This window comes from Centruroides vittatus, unplaced genomic scaffold (assembly GCF_030686945.1).
Source record: "Centruroides vittatus isolate TY-2023 unplaced genomic scaffold, ASM3068694v2 contig_549, whole genome shotgun sequence".
Taxonomy (NCBI): domain Eukaryota; kingdom Metazoa; phylum Arthropoda; class Arachnida; order Scorpiones; family Buthidae; genus Centruroides; species Centruroides vittatus.
Window position 1 is genome coordinate 7,365,480 of NW_027122325.1, and position 18,661 is coordinate 7,384,140.

Here is an 18,661-nt window from a genome sequence, read left to right on the forward strand (position 1 = left end):
GCAATGATGACTCGCATTCCATAAAAATACTAAATATAAAATATGAAAATGTATCCTAGTCGAGTCGGACTTACGAGGATTCCCATAACGTTCTGCTGGATTTATGTAACTCCCGATGCCTGACATCCATCACCCTCTGGGTGGTTTTTCACTAGGTGATGAAATGAGGTATAAAATCCAACCCCCACATAATTTCTCACGACGGTAACAGCTTTGATCTTCTACTTTCTAAAAAACTTCCCCAAAAAAATCCATGCTATTACCTTTAAAAGTTGTTATACACATCTACTTTTTTCAATATTAAAGTTTCAATTATGTAATAATGAGAATAAAATTAAATATAAAATGATTTTTTATTCGTTCACCACGTGATAAATACTTCTAAGTAGACTTTATACTTATTCGTGTCGCCATCTGTTGTCGATTTATATTAATAAAAAAATATAACCTATCCTTCTATATTGATTAAAATTTACACTTATTTTAATTTCAAAAATATTGATAAATATAAAAGTATGTATTATGTATGTATAGCTGTGTATATAGATATAAATATTTAATATAAACATTTTTATGAGGTATTTTACTTTATAAAATTAAATTTTCACTACATCTCTTAAAGTCTAATTTTTTTCTGTAGTAAATTTGAAATGTGTAAATATATAAACATATAATAATTTAGCATCTTTATATACATAAAACATATGTACATATATTAATTTTTTAAAGTAGAATAGGAAAAATGAAAAGAGATGGGACAACCTAATGAAATTTTTACTTTTAAGAATAAAGCGGTAAATCTCGGGGGAGAAAAATAAATAAAATAATAATAATAATATAAGAAAATTTTAATATTAAATATTAAATTTTAGGAGGGCGAGATATTGATGCCACTTGAAATGATATTCTAAATAAATTTATCAGGCACTGCATTTCTGTTCTGTTGCAAGGATGTTAGATGTTTCAAGTTTAAAAAAAATATATATGTATGAAACTATTTTAATGTTTCTTTCCCAGAAAAAAAAACAAAATAAAATGTATTTTTTTTTACAATTAAATTGATTAAAACATGAAATTTAATATCAAATAATATTTCTTTTTCCCTCTGATTACGCTAAACTGTAAAATAGATGAATAATATCGCTTTATTTATCTAGTATTAGCTGAAACATTTTTCAATCTAAATCTTAAGTGAAGGATGATAAATAATCCTCAATTAAATTAAAATTTTTTTGAATATATTTAAATCTTACAATTGCATCTATAAAACTCCATTGCATATAAATGATTAGTGATGTATTTTAAGAAAACAGAAGAATAAATAACAAATATAAATTTTAACACGTATTAAAAAGATTATCGAGTAATTTAATAATAAGATTTTTAATTGAAAACATTATTATTTTAAATAGCAATAATTTATTAAATTTTCATCTAAAATGATCTAAAATTAACAGTTTAACAGAATTTATAAGCAATTATAATATATTTACAATATCATCTACTTAACTAAATGCATTTTTGTAAAACAAATCTATTTAATTAATTAATCATTAAGTACCTTCTTTCTATAATTTTTTTTTCTGTCAAGAGGCAAACTGTTTCATTATTAATGATAATTCATTATTAAAACAGTTTCATGCATTTTTTATGATCATTCCCAACAAATAATTACTAACATTAATGATCTCTTTTTGACATTTTCAATTGATTATGCAAAATGATAAAAATATTCTGTGAAATTAAAAAAAAGGTAATAATCATTATCAATTTTAAATGTATTATAAAATAAAAAAAATAAATAAATTACTTTCTACAAAAAATGCATCAAACTCAATTATAATTATAAATTTTAATGGCATTAATTAAATTTTATTTGATTATAAGCTTGTATAATTAATGAAATGTAAAAAATTTTGATTTCGTATATTTATAGTTTTACATTTTATACTATTCTATTTATAACTGGAATAAAATAGGAACATTTATAATGTATTATTATGCATATAATTTCTTGGAAGCATTCAATAATAAATTGTTATAAACAAAGATTAATTCAGATTATATACTAATTAACAGTTGAAACACTATTACATTGAATTTTGTAGCCCACTTTATATGTTGTTCTATACACATATTTTTGTACTGTCCTGTAAAAAATATATTTATATAAAAATCAATTATGTAATAATTTTTATAACAATTATTTAAATTGAATTTAATTTGTAATATTATTATTTTTAATTAAAATATGAATTTCATGTATAAATTTAAGTTTTATCCATAAAGTTTTAGTTATTGTTATAACATAATGAACTATTTATCTTTATTATATATTTAATTTTACAAAATATATCGCTTACCTGTATGATACACAAGTTTGCCATCCAAATCTTCCACAGGGTGTTTTATACGATACAGTTTTTGGCACTCTCATTCCTTTCATCACTTTTTCGGTAAAAGTTACTATTGGACAATTCCTTTAAAAAGATTACCATCATTATTTTTAAAATTAAATATCAAATCTTAATATGTGAAATTATTTCTTTCTTAAATAATTCAATATTTCTATTCAGTAACAATAATAATTTCCAAAAAATTTTCTTTTCTTAATTCTTACTTTAAAAAATTATTTACCTTTGTTGACATCTATATCCAGATGTTCCATTTTGACATTTACATACATTATTAGGCACACACATTCCCCCATTTTGGCATGGTGGCCGACATTCAATCTGTTCCATTTTTTCGCAAAAGCTTCCTGTATATCCAGGCATACATTGACATTTATTTCTTCCTACACAAGTTCCGCCATTTTGACATGCAGGAATACATTGATAAAAAACTGAAAGCCAAATATCATTTTTAAAATTAATAACAAAGCAAGATTTAATTTAAAAAAACTTTATTTTTACTTGAGTTGACTCATGAAATGATAAGATTTTGATAGAATATAAATGCAATTATTTTAATAACATTTCACAAGTTAAAAAAATATTAATTCTGTTATGTTGTAAAATAGATTGTTAAAATTTCATTAAATTGATTTGTACTATTAGAAATTATCTAAATGAAGTAAATAAAATGTTAATCATATTATTATTACGTACATTATAGAAAATATATATTTTAAGTACAGACATATAGATTGCATTTATTTCAAATTATTTCAAAACAGTTAAGTTTATGTATTACCATATTAAAATAATTAATATAATAATTAAATAAATTAATTATTAAATATATTTTAAATTCTTATTTATAAAATTCAAAATTAAATTTCCATATACCTTTTTGACATCTTCCTCCTCCATAACCTTTAGGACATAAACAAGTATTGATACCTCTGCATGTACCACCATTTTCACATGGAGGTGTACATCGAACTAATACAGTAAACAAAAATTTTTCAATAAAATAATGATAAATGCTTTAAAACAGGAAGAAATTATTAATATTTAAATATGTTTTTCTATAATTTTATAAATATACTTTTTAATTACCATAATTTAAAGTTTTAAAATTCAAAACACTGCCAGTTTCTAAATAATAACTGTCTTAATAAATTCTTAAACTAATATTACTTTTCCAGATAATACAATATTTTAAAATTTTAAAAAGTACATTTTAATTATAATTACAGATTGATAATAAAATTAATGGTATTGAAATATATATTACTTACAGTTTTGGCACTGTTTACCAATATATTGAGGAGGACATTTACAAACACCTGGTGGCACACATTTACCTCCATTTTGACAAGATGGTACACATACAGCTTACAAAAAAATTTTACCAGATATTTTACCTAACATAAAACCTATGCATTTATAGATAATTTAAAATACCTTAAATACATCATACCACTTGCACAACTTGTTCCAAAGAAATTTGCAGGACACAAGCAACGACCCCATCTTCCACAGGTTCCTCCATTTAAACATGGAGGATTACAAAAAGCTAAACAAAAATCAATTCTTTCAATTTCTTTACTACGTAAATTAATGTAAAAAAATTTTAATTCTTTAATAATAATGCTCACCAGAACAACTTGGACCAGGATAACCAGGTGGACAACTGCACTTATTAGGAGCAATGCACATACCATGATTCATACAAGGTGGATTGCAAATTGCTAGAATGTAAATATAATAAAATACAAATGAATAAAATCATTTTTAAAAAGCCTACTCAGTCATAGCATATAATAATATATTCAACAGTAAGCATATTCCTGTTAGGGGTTACAATTTTCCATGTATGGTAAGCACAAATTCTGACTTTAATTTTTGCTAATTTAGATTTATACTTATAAAATTTGATCATTTATATAATTGTTATATGATTGCATGTAATAACAAATACAAATATTTGATTAGGATGAAAATGAGAGAAATAAATGCATTAAAATAAAAATTAAAAAATGTAATGCAATATCTTATATATGTTTAATTTCATATTATTATTACTAACATAAGTAGATAAAATCACTCCTGTGTAATATATGTAGCTAAAATTCCTTCTAAAATTCATTATCAAATTGTTTTTTAATTTAAATTTATTTTAAGATTATTTAAAAAATTAATTTAATTATTATTACATTAGTATGAAACATTAATTTATTAGTAACTAACTAATTGTAATTATTAATAATATTCACAAATTTGCAAAGCATTATAATTAATATAACACTAAATATGAATGATGTTTTCACTAATTGACTATTATTGTCCACACATTTATGTTTTGTTATTTTATTGCTTATTCCAAAGTTATTTTTTTAAAATTATTATTTATAAATAGTTACTTTCTTATGTGCATTTATTAAAAACTAAAATATTAGTTTATCTATCTATGTTTCATAACTAAATAAAATATTATTTAAACTAATATTTCTTATTTTATGACATTAGTATTTTACATAGAAAACTTGAAATAAAAAAAATTTACATTATTATTTAAATTTACTGATATATGAATATTCCCAGAAAAATATTCCCGTAAAAAATTTTGTAAAGTATATTGTTTCCTTTCTGTATCCCTGTGTAAAGATTTCTGGATCCACTATTGAATAACAACATAATTTGATTACTAAATGAAATTAAGAATTTATACAAATTATATCGTAGAGCTGATAATAAAATTCCTCAATATCAAATAATTATTAGTACTCCAAAAACATATGGTACTATGATATCTTCAAATAATTACTAGATAATTTTTTTATTGAGTAATTCTACCAGAGCTGTGGAGTTGTTTGAAAATCTACCGACTCAACTCTGCATTACCATCCAATTCCGACTCCAACCAAGGACAAACTTGTTACCAAAACAGTCCCGGAAATTCTGATGTCATCACTCTGATGTCAATAAAAGCTTCAATAAATAGAGTTCTAATAAAGATAGAACATAGAAACTTTTTATTCCAAAGCTAAAAGATTCCTCTGAGTAATGACAGTCAATATATAAATATGTATTCGATAATTTTTACTTTTCCAGCTGTTATATATCACAGAGGAAAATGTAGCAATCAGTCAAAAAAATAACCCCTCAAAGTTTTTACATTTAAGAACTCAAGAACCTTGAAATGTCAAGATATGCAAAAGATTTGGGATTTTTTTTCTGTATGTACAGATGTTAGAATATGTGTGTATGTGTGTGGCATGATTTTGTTCACCCTGTTTGAAATCCTGTAGTCTCGGTAGAAGGGCATCGAGGGCATCTCGATAGAAAGGCAGGTTGCCCTTCTATCAAGTATTTCTGTGCATGCATTTTCTGAGGGAAACACTATTGGTTGCTGATGTAATCATTTTAACGGGTGAAAATTACTTCATGGAATCGATACTTTATAACAGCTCATGCAGGAAATTTTAACAAGTGTCTTATGGGCAAGACTGACGAGAGTGGGGATGATGGGGTAAAATTTCCCAGGCTCAGGATTCACAAGAACTTGGACTTCATTCTACAACTTTTTTCCATCATTCCCAAGGCCCATGTAAATTTCTCCCCTGGGCTGGCAACATCTTTCGATGACACTGCTTATGAGCAAATGTCGATACTGCAGAATTTAAATGACTTAGGAGTAAAAACACCTTAACCAAGTTTTACTGTACTATTATAAAATGACAAAAAGCTTAATTTTGAGGGTAGAGATGAGTTTTATGGAAAATTCTGAATGCTAATAACAAGTGAAATATTCATTAAGTCTGACCACACTGGAGATATGACACATGATCCCTTCTATGTCTCCACCCTGTCACCTGCTATTAAATTTTGGTTTTTAATTAAAAACCAAAATTTAATAGCATTAATGCCAAATTTTATTTCTTAAACTTTGCCCATTCTGAAATATTAAACAATATCTCAAAATGGAACAAAGAATAAATTAATTAAACAAATTAGATGCCAACAAGCATTGATTTATTTCTCCCCCTTTACTTCACATTTTTTGGGTTCAGGAGTTCTCTAAATGTAGATTTTCAAAAAACTCAAAGTATCAAATTTGACAGGATTCCAATACTTTTCCATGTTATATACATAACAAGTTTGAAAAGTAAAAATCAGTCAGACTCTGTCAATTTTTGATGACTCCGACTAAAATACCAAAATTCCATGACTCCAACTCCAACTCCACAGCATTGAATTCTACACAACCAGTAGTCATTATTCAAGTTAAAATTTATTATTATTATGTTAGGTTAAGTGAAATATACTCGGTTAACACCGGTGGCTGTGTACTATGCCGGACCAAAGTCAAGGCATAGTAACCAAAACAGAAATTAAAGAAGTGTATCAGTGTGTGTGTCTGTATTCAAGAATTTTCTCACAATATGACATGTATTCAATATAGTGGCCTTCTGTAGTGTGATGTATGTGTTTCTATTCAATTGTAATGTGCCCAGGCTTTTGTGTAGTGTGTGTGGTATGACACCTGTAGAGGAGAGAACAACAGGTACAATAAGCACCCTATCCATCCTCCACAGATGCCTTATTTCCTGGGCGAGTTCTGTGTACTTGCTAATTTTTTCAGTGCATGCGTTTTGTATATTGTGAGTGTTTGGAATGGATATGTCTATAATGTATGTGATTTTATTGTGTTTGTCAATGAGTGTGATGTCTGGTCTGTTGTGGTAAATTGTTTTATCTGTGATTATGGCTCTGTCGTAGTACATTTTGTGCGTGTTGTTTTCCAATACTGTCTGTGGAATGTATTTGTAGTATGGTTCGTGGATGTCTGCTAATTTGTGTTTCTTTGCAAGCTCTTGGTGTATTATATTTGCTACTTGGTTATGTCTGTGTAAATAATCTGTCTGTGCCAAGAGCTTGCAACCAGAGGTGATGTGTTGTATAGTTTCTGGCATGATGTGACATTTTCTGCATGTGTCATTTGTGAGTGTTGCATCTTTGAGTATGTGTTTTCTGTAGTTTTTAGTATTTAAGACCTGATCCTGTATGGCAATCATGAATCCTTCCGTCTCCCCAAAGAGGCATCCCTGAGCTAACCAGCTGTTTGACGCAGTTTTGTCAACAAAATCATGGGCCAGATCATAAGGATGCCTGCCATGGAGTGCCTTTCGAGCCCACGATTGCTTAATGGTGTCTATGCTTTTTATATGTTGTGTTGTGTCCATATGATGTGAGTGTAAGTTTAATGGTGTGTTATTCGAGTCTGCTAGAGTTACTGCTTTATGTAATTGTGATGTTTCTTGTTTTTCTGTAGAAAAACTCTCGCAGTGACTGTATTTGTTTGTAGTGAAGGTTAACTATGTCAATCAGGCCACGTCCGCCATCTTTACGTGGAAGGATTAATCTTTCTGTGGCAGATTTAGGATGATGTTGTTTATGCTTAGTAAGTGTTGTTCTTGTTTTCCTTTGGAGTTGCTCAAGATCTGTGTGAGTCCAATGTATAACTCCAAAAGAATATGTGAGTACTGGGATGACATATGTGTTTATTGCTTTAACTGTGTGTTTTGCATTTAACTGTGTTCTGAGAATAGCATTTAACCTACTTTGGTATTCTTTAATTAATCTTTGCTTTATTTGTGTATGTTCTGTTAGTTTGGCCTGTTGGAATCCTAAATACTTGTAGAACTCGCCCTCTTCCATGGATTCAATAATGTCTCCATTTCCAAGTGCAAAATCTTCTTTCTTCAGGATTCCTTTTTCTATGTGAACTGTTTTGCATTTATCTAGGCCAAATTCCATTTGTATGTCCTTGGTGTATGAATGTGTGATTTGTAGGAGTTGATGAAGTTGTTTTTGTGTGGATGCATAAAGTTTTATGTCATCCATGTACATGAGATGTGACAGTGTAAACTGTGTTGTTTTTTCGTGTCTGATATTGTAACCATATTGCGTGTTGTTTAACATGTTGGATAATGGGTTCAGGGCTAAGCAGAACCAGAGAGGACTCAAGGAATCTCCTTGAAAAATTCCTCGCCTAATAAAAATTTGGTTTGTTTGTATGGAAGTGTTATGAACCCTGAGATGTAGTGTTGTTCTCCAGTGCTGCATAGTGTTTTGAAAGAATGCAATGAGTGATGGATGTATTTTGTACATGTGTAGAATATGTAGCAGCCAACTGTGTGGAACACTGTCGAATGCTTTTCTGTAGTCTATATATGCCATGTGTATGTTTCTGTGTTGTTTGTGTGCTTGCCGTAGAATGACTGAATCTATGAGTAACTGTTCTTTGCATCCCTTGTGATTTCTACGGCAACCTTTTTGTTGTTCTGTTAGAATGTCGTGTTCTTCAACATGTTTGTATATTTTGTTTGCAATACAGGATGTCAATAATTTGTAGAGTGTTGGAAGACATGTAATTGGTCTGTATTGTGTGGGGTCTGTGGTATTGTTGTTTTTAGGTTTCATGTAGGTGATGCCCTGAGTAAGAAAATTTGGCATGTCTTGTGGATTGATGATGATGTGTGTTAGATGTTTAGCTAGTTCCTGGTGCAGTGATGTAAACTTTTTGTACCAGAAATTGTGAATGTTGTCTACACCAGGTGTCTTCCAGTTGTGTGTTCTGTTAACAGTGTATTGGAAATCATGTATGTTTATTTCAACACAGGGCATAGTTGGTATGTTGTGCAAGTTTCTGTTCTCCTCCTCGATCCAGCCTGCATCAGCATTGTGCGTGACAGCACTGGACCAAAGAGAAGACCAATATGTTGTAAGTTCTTCTTCTGTTGGTGTGCCACTGTGCTGTGTATCAGTGTTTGCTTTGTTATTAATTTGTCTGTAAAAGAGTTTTTCATTGTTTGTAAATAATTTATTTTGTTGTTTTCGTAGTGTACATGTTTTGTATCGTTTGAGTCTACGTGCTTTGGCAGCAAGTTTTTGTTTTAGTGTATCAATGTATTCTGTAATGCGTGTGTTGTGATGTTCATGTTTTGTGTGTGTTTTTATTTTCTTGAAAATGTTTTTGAGCTGTTTCCTTAATTTGGGTGTTATGTTGTTTTTAGTGTATTGTGTCAGCCTGCCTAATTGCTGTCTAATGTCATTTATTTGTGTTTCTATTCTTCTCTGCCAGGCAGGCTTGTGATAGAATTGTGTTTTCTGTGTATTTGTCTGTGATTGTACTTTCAGTCCATGGTGTGTCACTACTGTGACTGCCCCAGCATAAACTAATGTATGAATGTCTGCGAGTGTAGAAATTGAATGAATGTAGTGTGGTAGTAAGTGAGTGTTTACATAATTTAGTGTTTTTCCTACTTCCTTTGACGTGTTGATTTTTGGTATTCGTGGTCTTTGTGTGGGATCTGTACCTGTATATTTAGTGAGTGTTTCCTGAAATATAAGTGAGAGCGTATTAACTAAATCCAAGTCTATGTTATCAGTGATGGATGAGGAAGTGTCTGTAGTATCATTAGTGGTAATTGTTGTATGTGTGTTATTATCAATGCTTGTTGCTGGATTATCCTGACAGGTTACATGATCTTCATTAATGTTAGATGTTTCTGTCTGTTGATGTATTTGATCAGCAACCTGTTGTTTGATAAGTTCAAGTGTTGTTTGTGGAATAAGGTTGTTGTGTATAATTGTTCTTTTTTGATCAACAACCCTTTGTTCGGTGACAGTGAGGTGAGGATACTGTTGTGTGAATCTATGGTGTAGTTGTTGTCTGTATGCTGTCATGTTTGTTTCGAGTTTTGTGATTGTGTAATAATTACGGATGATAAACTCGTTCATTTCTACTGTCCATTTCATCCGTTGGCGTGGTTTTCCAGCCTTTGTGGTCTGTGGATGCATTGCCACAGAAACACCAAGGCTGGGTTGGTTCCTCACATCTGTTGAGGGCATTGCAGTAGCCATGCTTGGGCCGGTGCTGCTTTCGCCACCGGTAACCAAGGGAGACTGTGACCTATTTTTCGAACGTGAGCCTCTGCCTAACCCACGAACGCGGACCTTGTTAACCCGGGCGACGTCCGAGCCGGTATCACACTTTGATCTAGTTATTACCATGATGAATATCTCCACAGAATGTGGGCGTGGTCACTCTTAGCTTCATTTCTCCCCATAGACCTTACTGGCATGGGTGTCCCTACCAGGAGCTTGTGCTCCAGCCTGCATTGCCCTATGGATCAGTAAAATTACTGGGCTCTCCCACCACGACCAGGTGGTGACCATGGGAGAGTTATTATTATTATTATTATTATTATGTTGAGTTTAGTGAGTTACACTTGTTTGATATCAGTTGCTATGTATGTACAGTACTATGCTGAACCAGAGTCAAGGCATAGCAACCAAAACAAAACAAAAATTAAATAACTGTGTCAGTATTGTGTCTGTATTCAGGAATTTCCTCACAATATGACATGTATTCAATATAGTGGCCTTCTGTAGTGTGATGTATGTGTTTCTATTCAATTGTAATGTGCCCAGGCTTTTGTGTAGTGTGTGTGGTATGACACCTGTAGAGGAGAGAACAACAGGTACAATAAGCACCCTATCCATCCTCCACAGATGCCTTATTTCCTGGGCGAGTTCTGTGTACTTGCTGATTTTTTCAGCGCATGTGTTTTGTAGATTGTGAGTGTTTGGAATGGATATGTCTATAATGTATGTGATTTTATTGTGTTTGTAAATGAGTGTGATCAGGGGCGGATCTAGGTTTTTCAGGGCCTAGGACTTATTAAAAGTCCAAATTAAAAGTCCAGGGCCTTATTTTTTGTTAGATTAAGAATCTTTAAATTGGGGTTTAAAATTCATTTTTAATAACATCAAAATCAGAGTTGAAATGTATTTATTTATGAAATGGTGTTGAATGACAAAGTTTATATCTCATAAAAAACATAAGAAATAAAGAAATATTTACATTGGTTAATTACTTACTGACCAATTAGGTTACATTGATTACAATGAAACAAATAATACTATAAATTATCATTATTATTATATTATTAATATTAACTATTTTTTACTATACGATAAGTGCTCATTGTTAATGAAAAAGTATTAAAAATTTATAATAATTCACTTTTTGTGGGCCCTTCACACTAGAGGGCCCAAGGCTTAAGCCCTATTAGTCCCTATGTAGATCTGCCCCTAAGTGTGATGTCTGGTCTGTTGTGGTAAAATTGTTTTATCTGTGATTATGGCTCTGTCATAGTACATTTTGTGTGTGTTGTTTTCCAATACTGTCTATGAAATGCATTTGTAGTATGGATGTCTAATAATTTGTGTTTGTCTGCAAGCAATATTTGCTACCTGATTATGTCTATGTAAATAATCTGTCTGTGCCAAGAGCTTGCAACCAGAAGTGATGTTTTTCATAGTTTCTGGTATGATGTGACATTTTCTGCATGTGTCATTTGTGAGTGTTGTATCTTTCAGTATGTGTTTTCTATAGTTTTTAGTATTTATGACCTGATCCTGCATGGCAATCATAAACTCTTCTGAGGCATCTCCTGTTTGACAAAGCTGTTTGACAAAGTTTTGTCAACAAAATCCTGGGCTAGGTCATAGAGATGTCTGCCATAGTGCACCTTTTGAACCCATGATTACTTAATGGTGTCTATGCTTTTAGTATGCTGTGTCATGTCCATATGATGCAAGAGTAAGTTTAATAGTGATTTTATTTGAGTCTGCTAGAGTTATTGCTTTATGTAATTGTGATGTTTCTTGCTTTTTGTAGAAAAACTCTCGCAGTGTTTGTATTTGTTTGTAATGAAGGTTTACTATGTCAATCAGGCCACATCTGCCATCTTTACGTGGAAGGGTTAATCTTTCTACAGCAGATTTAGGATGATGTTGTTTATGCTTAGTAAGTGTTGTTCTTGTTTCCTTTGAAGTTGTTCAAGATCTGTGTGAGTCCAAAAGTATATGTGAGTACTGGGACAACATATGTGTTTATTGCTTTAACTGTGTGTTTTATTTTGTTGTTGTTGTTGTTATTATTATCATTATCTCAAAATTTATGGTAAACTTTCTTAATTGCATTTTTTTACATATATGTCTGAAGAGCAAGTTATACTTGTATTTTTTATTTGAAAACATTAGTTATGAAAGTATTTTGCTGCTTAAAAAGGTTGTATGAAATTTAGTATATTTTTCATATTTTGAGAAAGAAATATACTTTTCTTTAGGGCTATATGCATAATAAAATCAATTGAAAATTCATTTTAATTAAAATACAGTCTTACGTTTACAAGCAAATTTATTTTCTTCTGATATTTGATAACCTTCCATACAAGTGCAATAGTATGATCCAGGAGAATTACTACAATTATGTTGACATCCACCATTCAGATTATTGCATTCATTTTTATCTAAATAAAATTTATAATTTAAAATTAAACTTTATGATATTTATTCTAACATAAATTTAATTTTATGTAAAATAATTAATTATTAATACCAATACAACTTTTTTCATTTTCTGACAATAAATATCCATTATAACAGCTGCATAAAATCTTATTATTATTTAACGTTGTGCATATTTGCTCACATCCTCCATTGTTAACTTCACACTTTCGCATTTCTGAATAAAAATAAAAAAACATAAATTTCAAATAGCACCTTTTTAATTTAAAATGATACTATTTGAAATTTAAATAATAATAATAATAATAATAATAAAAGTAATAATCAATAAATATATTTTTCTTTTCACTAGTTTATAAATTTAGTAATATATTAACACTTTGTTAGTTACTAAACTTTATTTATGAATTAATTATTTTAAATACATTAAAAACTGAAATATTAGTAAGTAAATACAATTACAGTCAACTCGCATTAGTGTGAATTGCTATGGGAATAGTAGATAGTTTACTCTATTGAAAATTTGTATTAATGATTTTCAGAATCAAGGTTAAGGTTGTATAATTTAGAGAGTTAAGGCTTAATAAGCAATTGAAATCTCTAAATTATAATATTTTGAATTAATTTACTAAATAAAATTAAGTTTATTTACAAAAACAACTTAATGTTCAAAATGATCTTTAAATCAAACTAAATGAGGAGATGATTGGTATTTGCTGTTTAAATATGGAGCAGTATATTAGAGTGGCTGAACAAAATAAGGTTAAAAGAAATCTGTAAGTTTTTTCTACTGAAGATTATTTAAAAAAGTAGGAAATATTTTTTTGCTGCCAAAAGATTAAAAAAAGATCCAAATTTGGTGTAAAGTAGCCAAACTTGGCATTACTATGGGCACTCCCTGATATGCAAATGAGCATTGTGCTTGCATGGGATTGCATCCAAAAGGGGTGAAAATACCTAAACTTTAACCCCTATTTTCTAAGTACAATAGAAATGTCCACTAAAATCAGATACTTGATTTTCTCTACAACTGCAGGTCAAACCTCTCTTTGCTTACTAGAAGAAAATTTATTCTACTCAAAATGAAACATTTATTACAGTACCACTTTTTATTGTTCATGTTGAAAAGTGTAAAAAGCAACCATTATTGGAAATAGGGTTATTTCTTAGGTAATTTACAGTTTGGTTTAATGAATTCTGATAAAATTTTTGTTCACTTTATTGTGTGAAAATTAATATTGTGACAATGGTGTTTTGCCAGGGCAAGGGCAAAATTTGTTTTATTGAGTCATTTGTTCATTTTAAGGCGAGTTGACTGTATTATGTCTAGGATAAAATTACGAAATTTCTTACTTTCACAAGATCGTCCATCCAAACTTAATATTTCCCCAGAAATACAAGAACATTTAAATGAACCAGGATAATTTGTACATTGTCGTTTACAGCCACCATTATTTATTGTGCATTCATTTATATCTTTATAAGAAAATATTCTTAGATTAGCCATCAACTAGAATAACCATCAAATAAGTATATTCATTAAATCAAAAAGTTATTTTTCCTCTTTGAAAAAGCAATGCAAAAAAAAGAAATAAACAAAAATTTACTTGAAATATTCAATATACAGTGTACATCATTTAAAAAGTTAAGGACTGTCTCCTATTCAAAAGAATATTAATTACATTTCTAAGTAATATAACAATTTTTTGCTAAGCTAAAAGGAAATTAATGATTAAAGTAAGTTTTGAAATGAAAAAATAATGCAAACAGTAATGTTAGAATATAAAAAATTTAAATAATTCTGAAAAGCATTTTAACCAAATTATATCGTTATTTATTTTGTTTTATAGCATAGTTTTTCATGAAGTTTTACAGTATATTATATATATAAACAATTTAGTACTCAAAATTTCAGATTAATTTCATTACAAATCTACAGACAAACTAAAAATATAAAAAATATATAATTATTAAATTTTTCTAATTAGTATTATTTGAACCACTTATTTTAAAAGTGGGGCAAATCCAATTTTGAAAAAAAATAAAGATCATAATAACAATAAAAAAAATTTAATATGATCTTTATATCTGTAAACAATCTATAGTCAATATAATTCAAAATTCTTAATATTTTAGTAATGAATGTTCTGATGATTAATGGTATTGTAAATATATTTATTTTGAAAGTGGTGCAAGTCCATCCTGAATTGAAATTATTACAATAACTGAATATTTTACTGTATAATTTAGCTCTGGTATAATTTAGCATTACTGGCAATATTGTGAAAACCTGAAAATTGTGTAATATTTGGATATTTTCCCCTCAATTCAAATAGCATACATATAGGAGTGTAAAAGTTATTTAAAATTTTCAATTTATCACCACAACAAGGAAGATCAAGTAATTTCAGAAATATAAAATTATCTTCTTTGCATAAAGAACTAGGCCAATTACATCCAAAAAATATAAGGACTTGATGAATTTATTTCATATAGGCCTATATCTCCTGCTTATTATGAATACTTTAAAATGCTAAACCCTAAATAAAACTGAAAATATAAATATAAAGTAATTAATATATAATTATATGATATAGATTAAAATAAATAATTTCAATGTTTTACTTTTATTTTTCATCAAATAAATAAATATTTAAACAAGATATTATGATATTTTGTTGTTGTTATTAAAAATATAGAGCTAATTGAACTGAAATACTAGCCGTTTAAGTAATATTTACAATAATTCATTAATTTTAAAGTGAGATAAGAACAATTAGGTATTACAAAATTTCTTCAGCCAATATCAATAAACACTACTGGATGATAAATTTATATTGTCTGATATCATAAAATATGTAACAGTTGTCTATTAGCACTTATTAATTTTTTAAAATCTATTGAAATGTAAACCCTTAAATATCTCAAAACAAAGCAAAATGGACTTGTCCACATTTCAAAATAATCGACTCATTTAATATTTTAACATATCAAAATAAATTCAATTTAAAATTACTAATTTTAAATTTTTCAGATTTGAAACACTTAAAATCAAATCATTTAATTATTGTGAATTATTATGAAGTGTTTTTATTTTTCTTTGTATATTAGTGCTGGCAACAAAACCAGTTTTTCATATAAAATGATTAACTGATTTTCAGTAAATCACAGTTTTAGCAAAAACTAAAAACTAGTTTTGAAACAGGCAATAAAATTGGTATCATTGTGTTTACTTGTTATTTTTTCACTTTTAATTGATAGTAAAGTGCTTGGATTTAAGATAATTCCACATAATTGATATTGTAGTGCTCTGTCACTAATTTGTTACATGTATATTTTTTTTTTCCTTTTATTTTTTTGTGTGTATCAGGATCGGCCCTGCATTGGAGCCCTACATTGTCGTGATATTTTTTTTTGTAAAACATTCCGTTTGTCGCGTACCTCCATCTTCGGCAACCACTCATTGGTCTGGGGTTGGTTGTGTCGACATAACGTAACTGGCTAAAAGCGGCGGGGGTTATAAAAGGGAGTGTATAACATGCACGAGGATCTTTTTTCCTTGGGACTTCACCGTGGACAGAGGGAAAGTACTCTAGCGGAAGGATACTAAGGTGAGGAAGCTTCGACAAAGGAGGAAACGAAGTAAGGGTTGAAGGTAGCTGGACTCAGGTTTGGACAAATCCGTTTGCATCCACACGGATATTCCACCCAGAGTGTAATAACTGTTGATGAGAGATAGAGGATAAAGGGAATAACCCATACAAGTGTGTAGTGCATCTGTTCCTGTTGAAAAATTTCTTGTTCAGATCAAACAATATTCAATGAATGTGTTGGTTCTCTCAGCATGTACTCTTCATTGTTATATACTGTAAATATTACTATTAGGCTAAGCGGTTTTTTATTTTAGCAATTAATGTAGTAGTGTTTTGATTGTTGTATTTTTTTGTCATATATATATAAAGTTTAAGATTTCCTTCCTGGAACCTGTGTCCGAGTGATAATTCTTTGTACGACCATTGTGTTTTCCTTACCAACTGTGAGAACGATTTTTATCGATACCATACTCACTACAATATAATACAAGAAAATTTGTGTAACATTAGAATTTGTACATGGAAGCAATTTATCATCTTAGGGACCACCTAAGCTTTTTAAAAATAATGCCATGCATTACACATGTTTAAATTTTAATGCTGCATTCAGAATGCCACTGAAGAAATACTGACTTCTTTTGGCAGGAATAATACATATAATACAGGAATATTCATGAATCTTGGATAATATTTACTGTAGTACTTTATTAATATTAATAAAATATGATAATAAAACATTAATTCTATTGAATTAAAACTAGTTTGAATCAGTTTGGCATCTTACATTTATAAACCAGTTTTGTTGAAAACCGGTTAACTGATTTCAAGAATTTCCGGTTTTTGTTAGCGCTAATTATTATGATTAATGAAAATTAACTAGGATATGATTTAGGTTATAAATTTCCATATTCTTGATTAAATTTCATTATATTAGTATTAATTTATAAATAGGCTTTATTTATTTCAACTCTAAAAAATAAATATAATAAAAATTTTTTTGTTGAAAACAAATTTCCTACTTTACATATATATATTTAATCACTCATATATATCTAAATTAATAATTTATTACTTTTCTTTACAATACCTAAGCATGTTTTTCCATCAGTATGAAGATAATAGCCAATTTTACATCTACAAAGATATGAACCATCTGTATTAATGCAAATCTGAGAACAATTATTCTTTGAAGTCTCTTGACATTCATTTACATCTATAATATAAAAATTAAAGAGAAAATATATTAATTCATTATTTAATATAACTACAATTTTTCATTATATAAATATTTTTATTACCTAGGCAAGTAATTCCATCTGGTTGCAAACTAAAACCTAATTTACAGCTGCAATAATAAGCCCCTGGAGTATTATGACAAATGTGAGAACATTTATTAGTAAGTGGATTTTTACATTCATCTTCATCTGGAAATAAACATATCAAATATTATAAAATATAAAAAAAATATACAGGTAACCCCCGTATAACATGGGAGTTACGTTCCAAAAAATTGCCGTGTTATGCGAAACAAAAAACTAGTGCAAAAAGGGGGGGTAGGTTCCAAAAATTAAAAAACATGCTGTTTAAATCCTTCTTTAAATCGGATTTATTATTCACAAGTCGAAAGGCCGGATGCAGGCAGGCATCGGGGCATACAAAATTACAAATAAAAATAATAATATACTGAATATTATACTGTAAAAATATAAAATAATTTATATTGTTATTTTAAATTAATTTAATTAGTAGCCAGGGGTGCCCCTAGTGACCATTTTTAGCATACATTGATAGAATCCGATTTTTGAGCTTTATATAGTAGATTTTTTTCATGGGTAAAATACTTATTTATTATTTAAATAAATATTTTACCATAGGATTATTCATCCTATATGATGATCTCAGCATGAGCATCATCAACTGGTAACAGTTTTTATTACATTTCATGTTGTACTGTACGAGTGTTTTATCTAATTACCAAACCATGTTAGAGTGAATCCGTGCTATAGAAGTGCCGTGTTATACGAGGGTTACCTGTATTTAATATGTATATATAGAACTAATCTAATACTGGATAAAACTAAAATGTAACAAACATAAAAAAACTAATTTAATTTAATAAAAATGTATATATATATATATATATGTATTTATTGAAAATATTTACCAATACACAGTTTTCTAGTTTCATCAAGTCCATATCCTGGTTTGCAACTACAGAAATATGAACCTAGAGTATTATGACATTCTTGAGCACAATCATTAAGAATACCATGTTGACATTCATTAATATCTGTTTTA

General features: G+C 28.9%; 1 protein-coding gene across 1 annotated transcript; it reads right to left on the reverse strand.

Moving 5' to 3' along the window:
- Positions 1 to 1,427: 1,427 nt before the first annotated feature.
- LOC136978626 (multiple epidermal growth factor-like domains protein 6) lies at positions 1,428 to 18,657 on the reverse strand (the record flags this gene model as incomplete). Its single annotated transcript, XM_067274365.1, has 13 exons — positions 1,428 to 2,150; positions 2,364 to 2,480; positions 2,638 to 2,845; positions 3,291 to 3,386; positions 3,686 to 3,781; positions 3,868 to 3,963; positions 4,046 to 4,138; positions 12,647 to 12,772; positions 12,862 to 12,987; positions 14,124 to 14,246; positions 17,451 to 17,576; positions 17,662 to 17,787; positions 18,528 to 18,657. Coding segments are annotated over 13 exons (1,545 nt in total), but the record flags the coding sequence as incomplete, so codon positions are not given.
- Between the last annotated feature and the right edge of the window lie 4 nt (positions 18,658 to 18,661).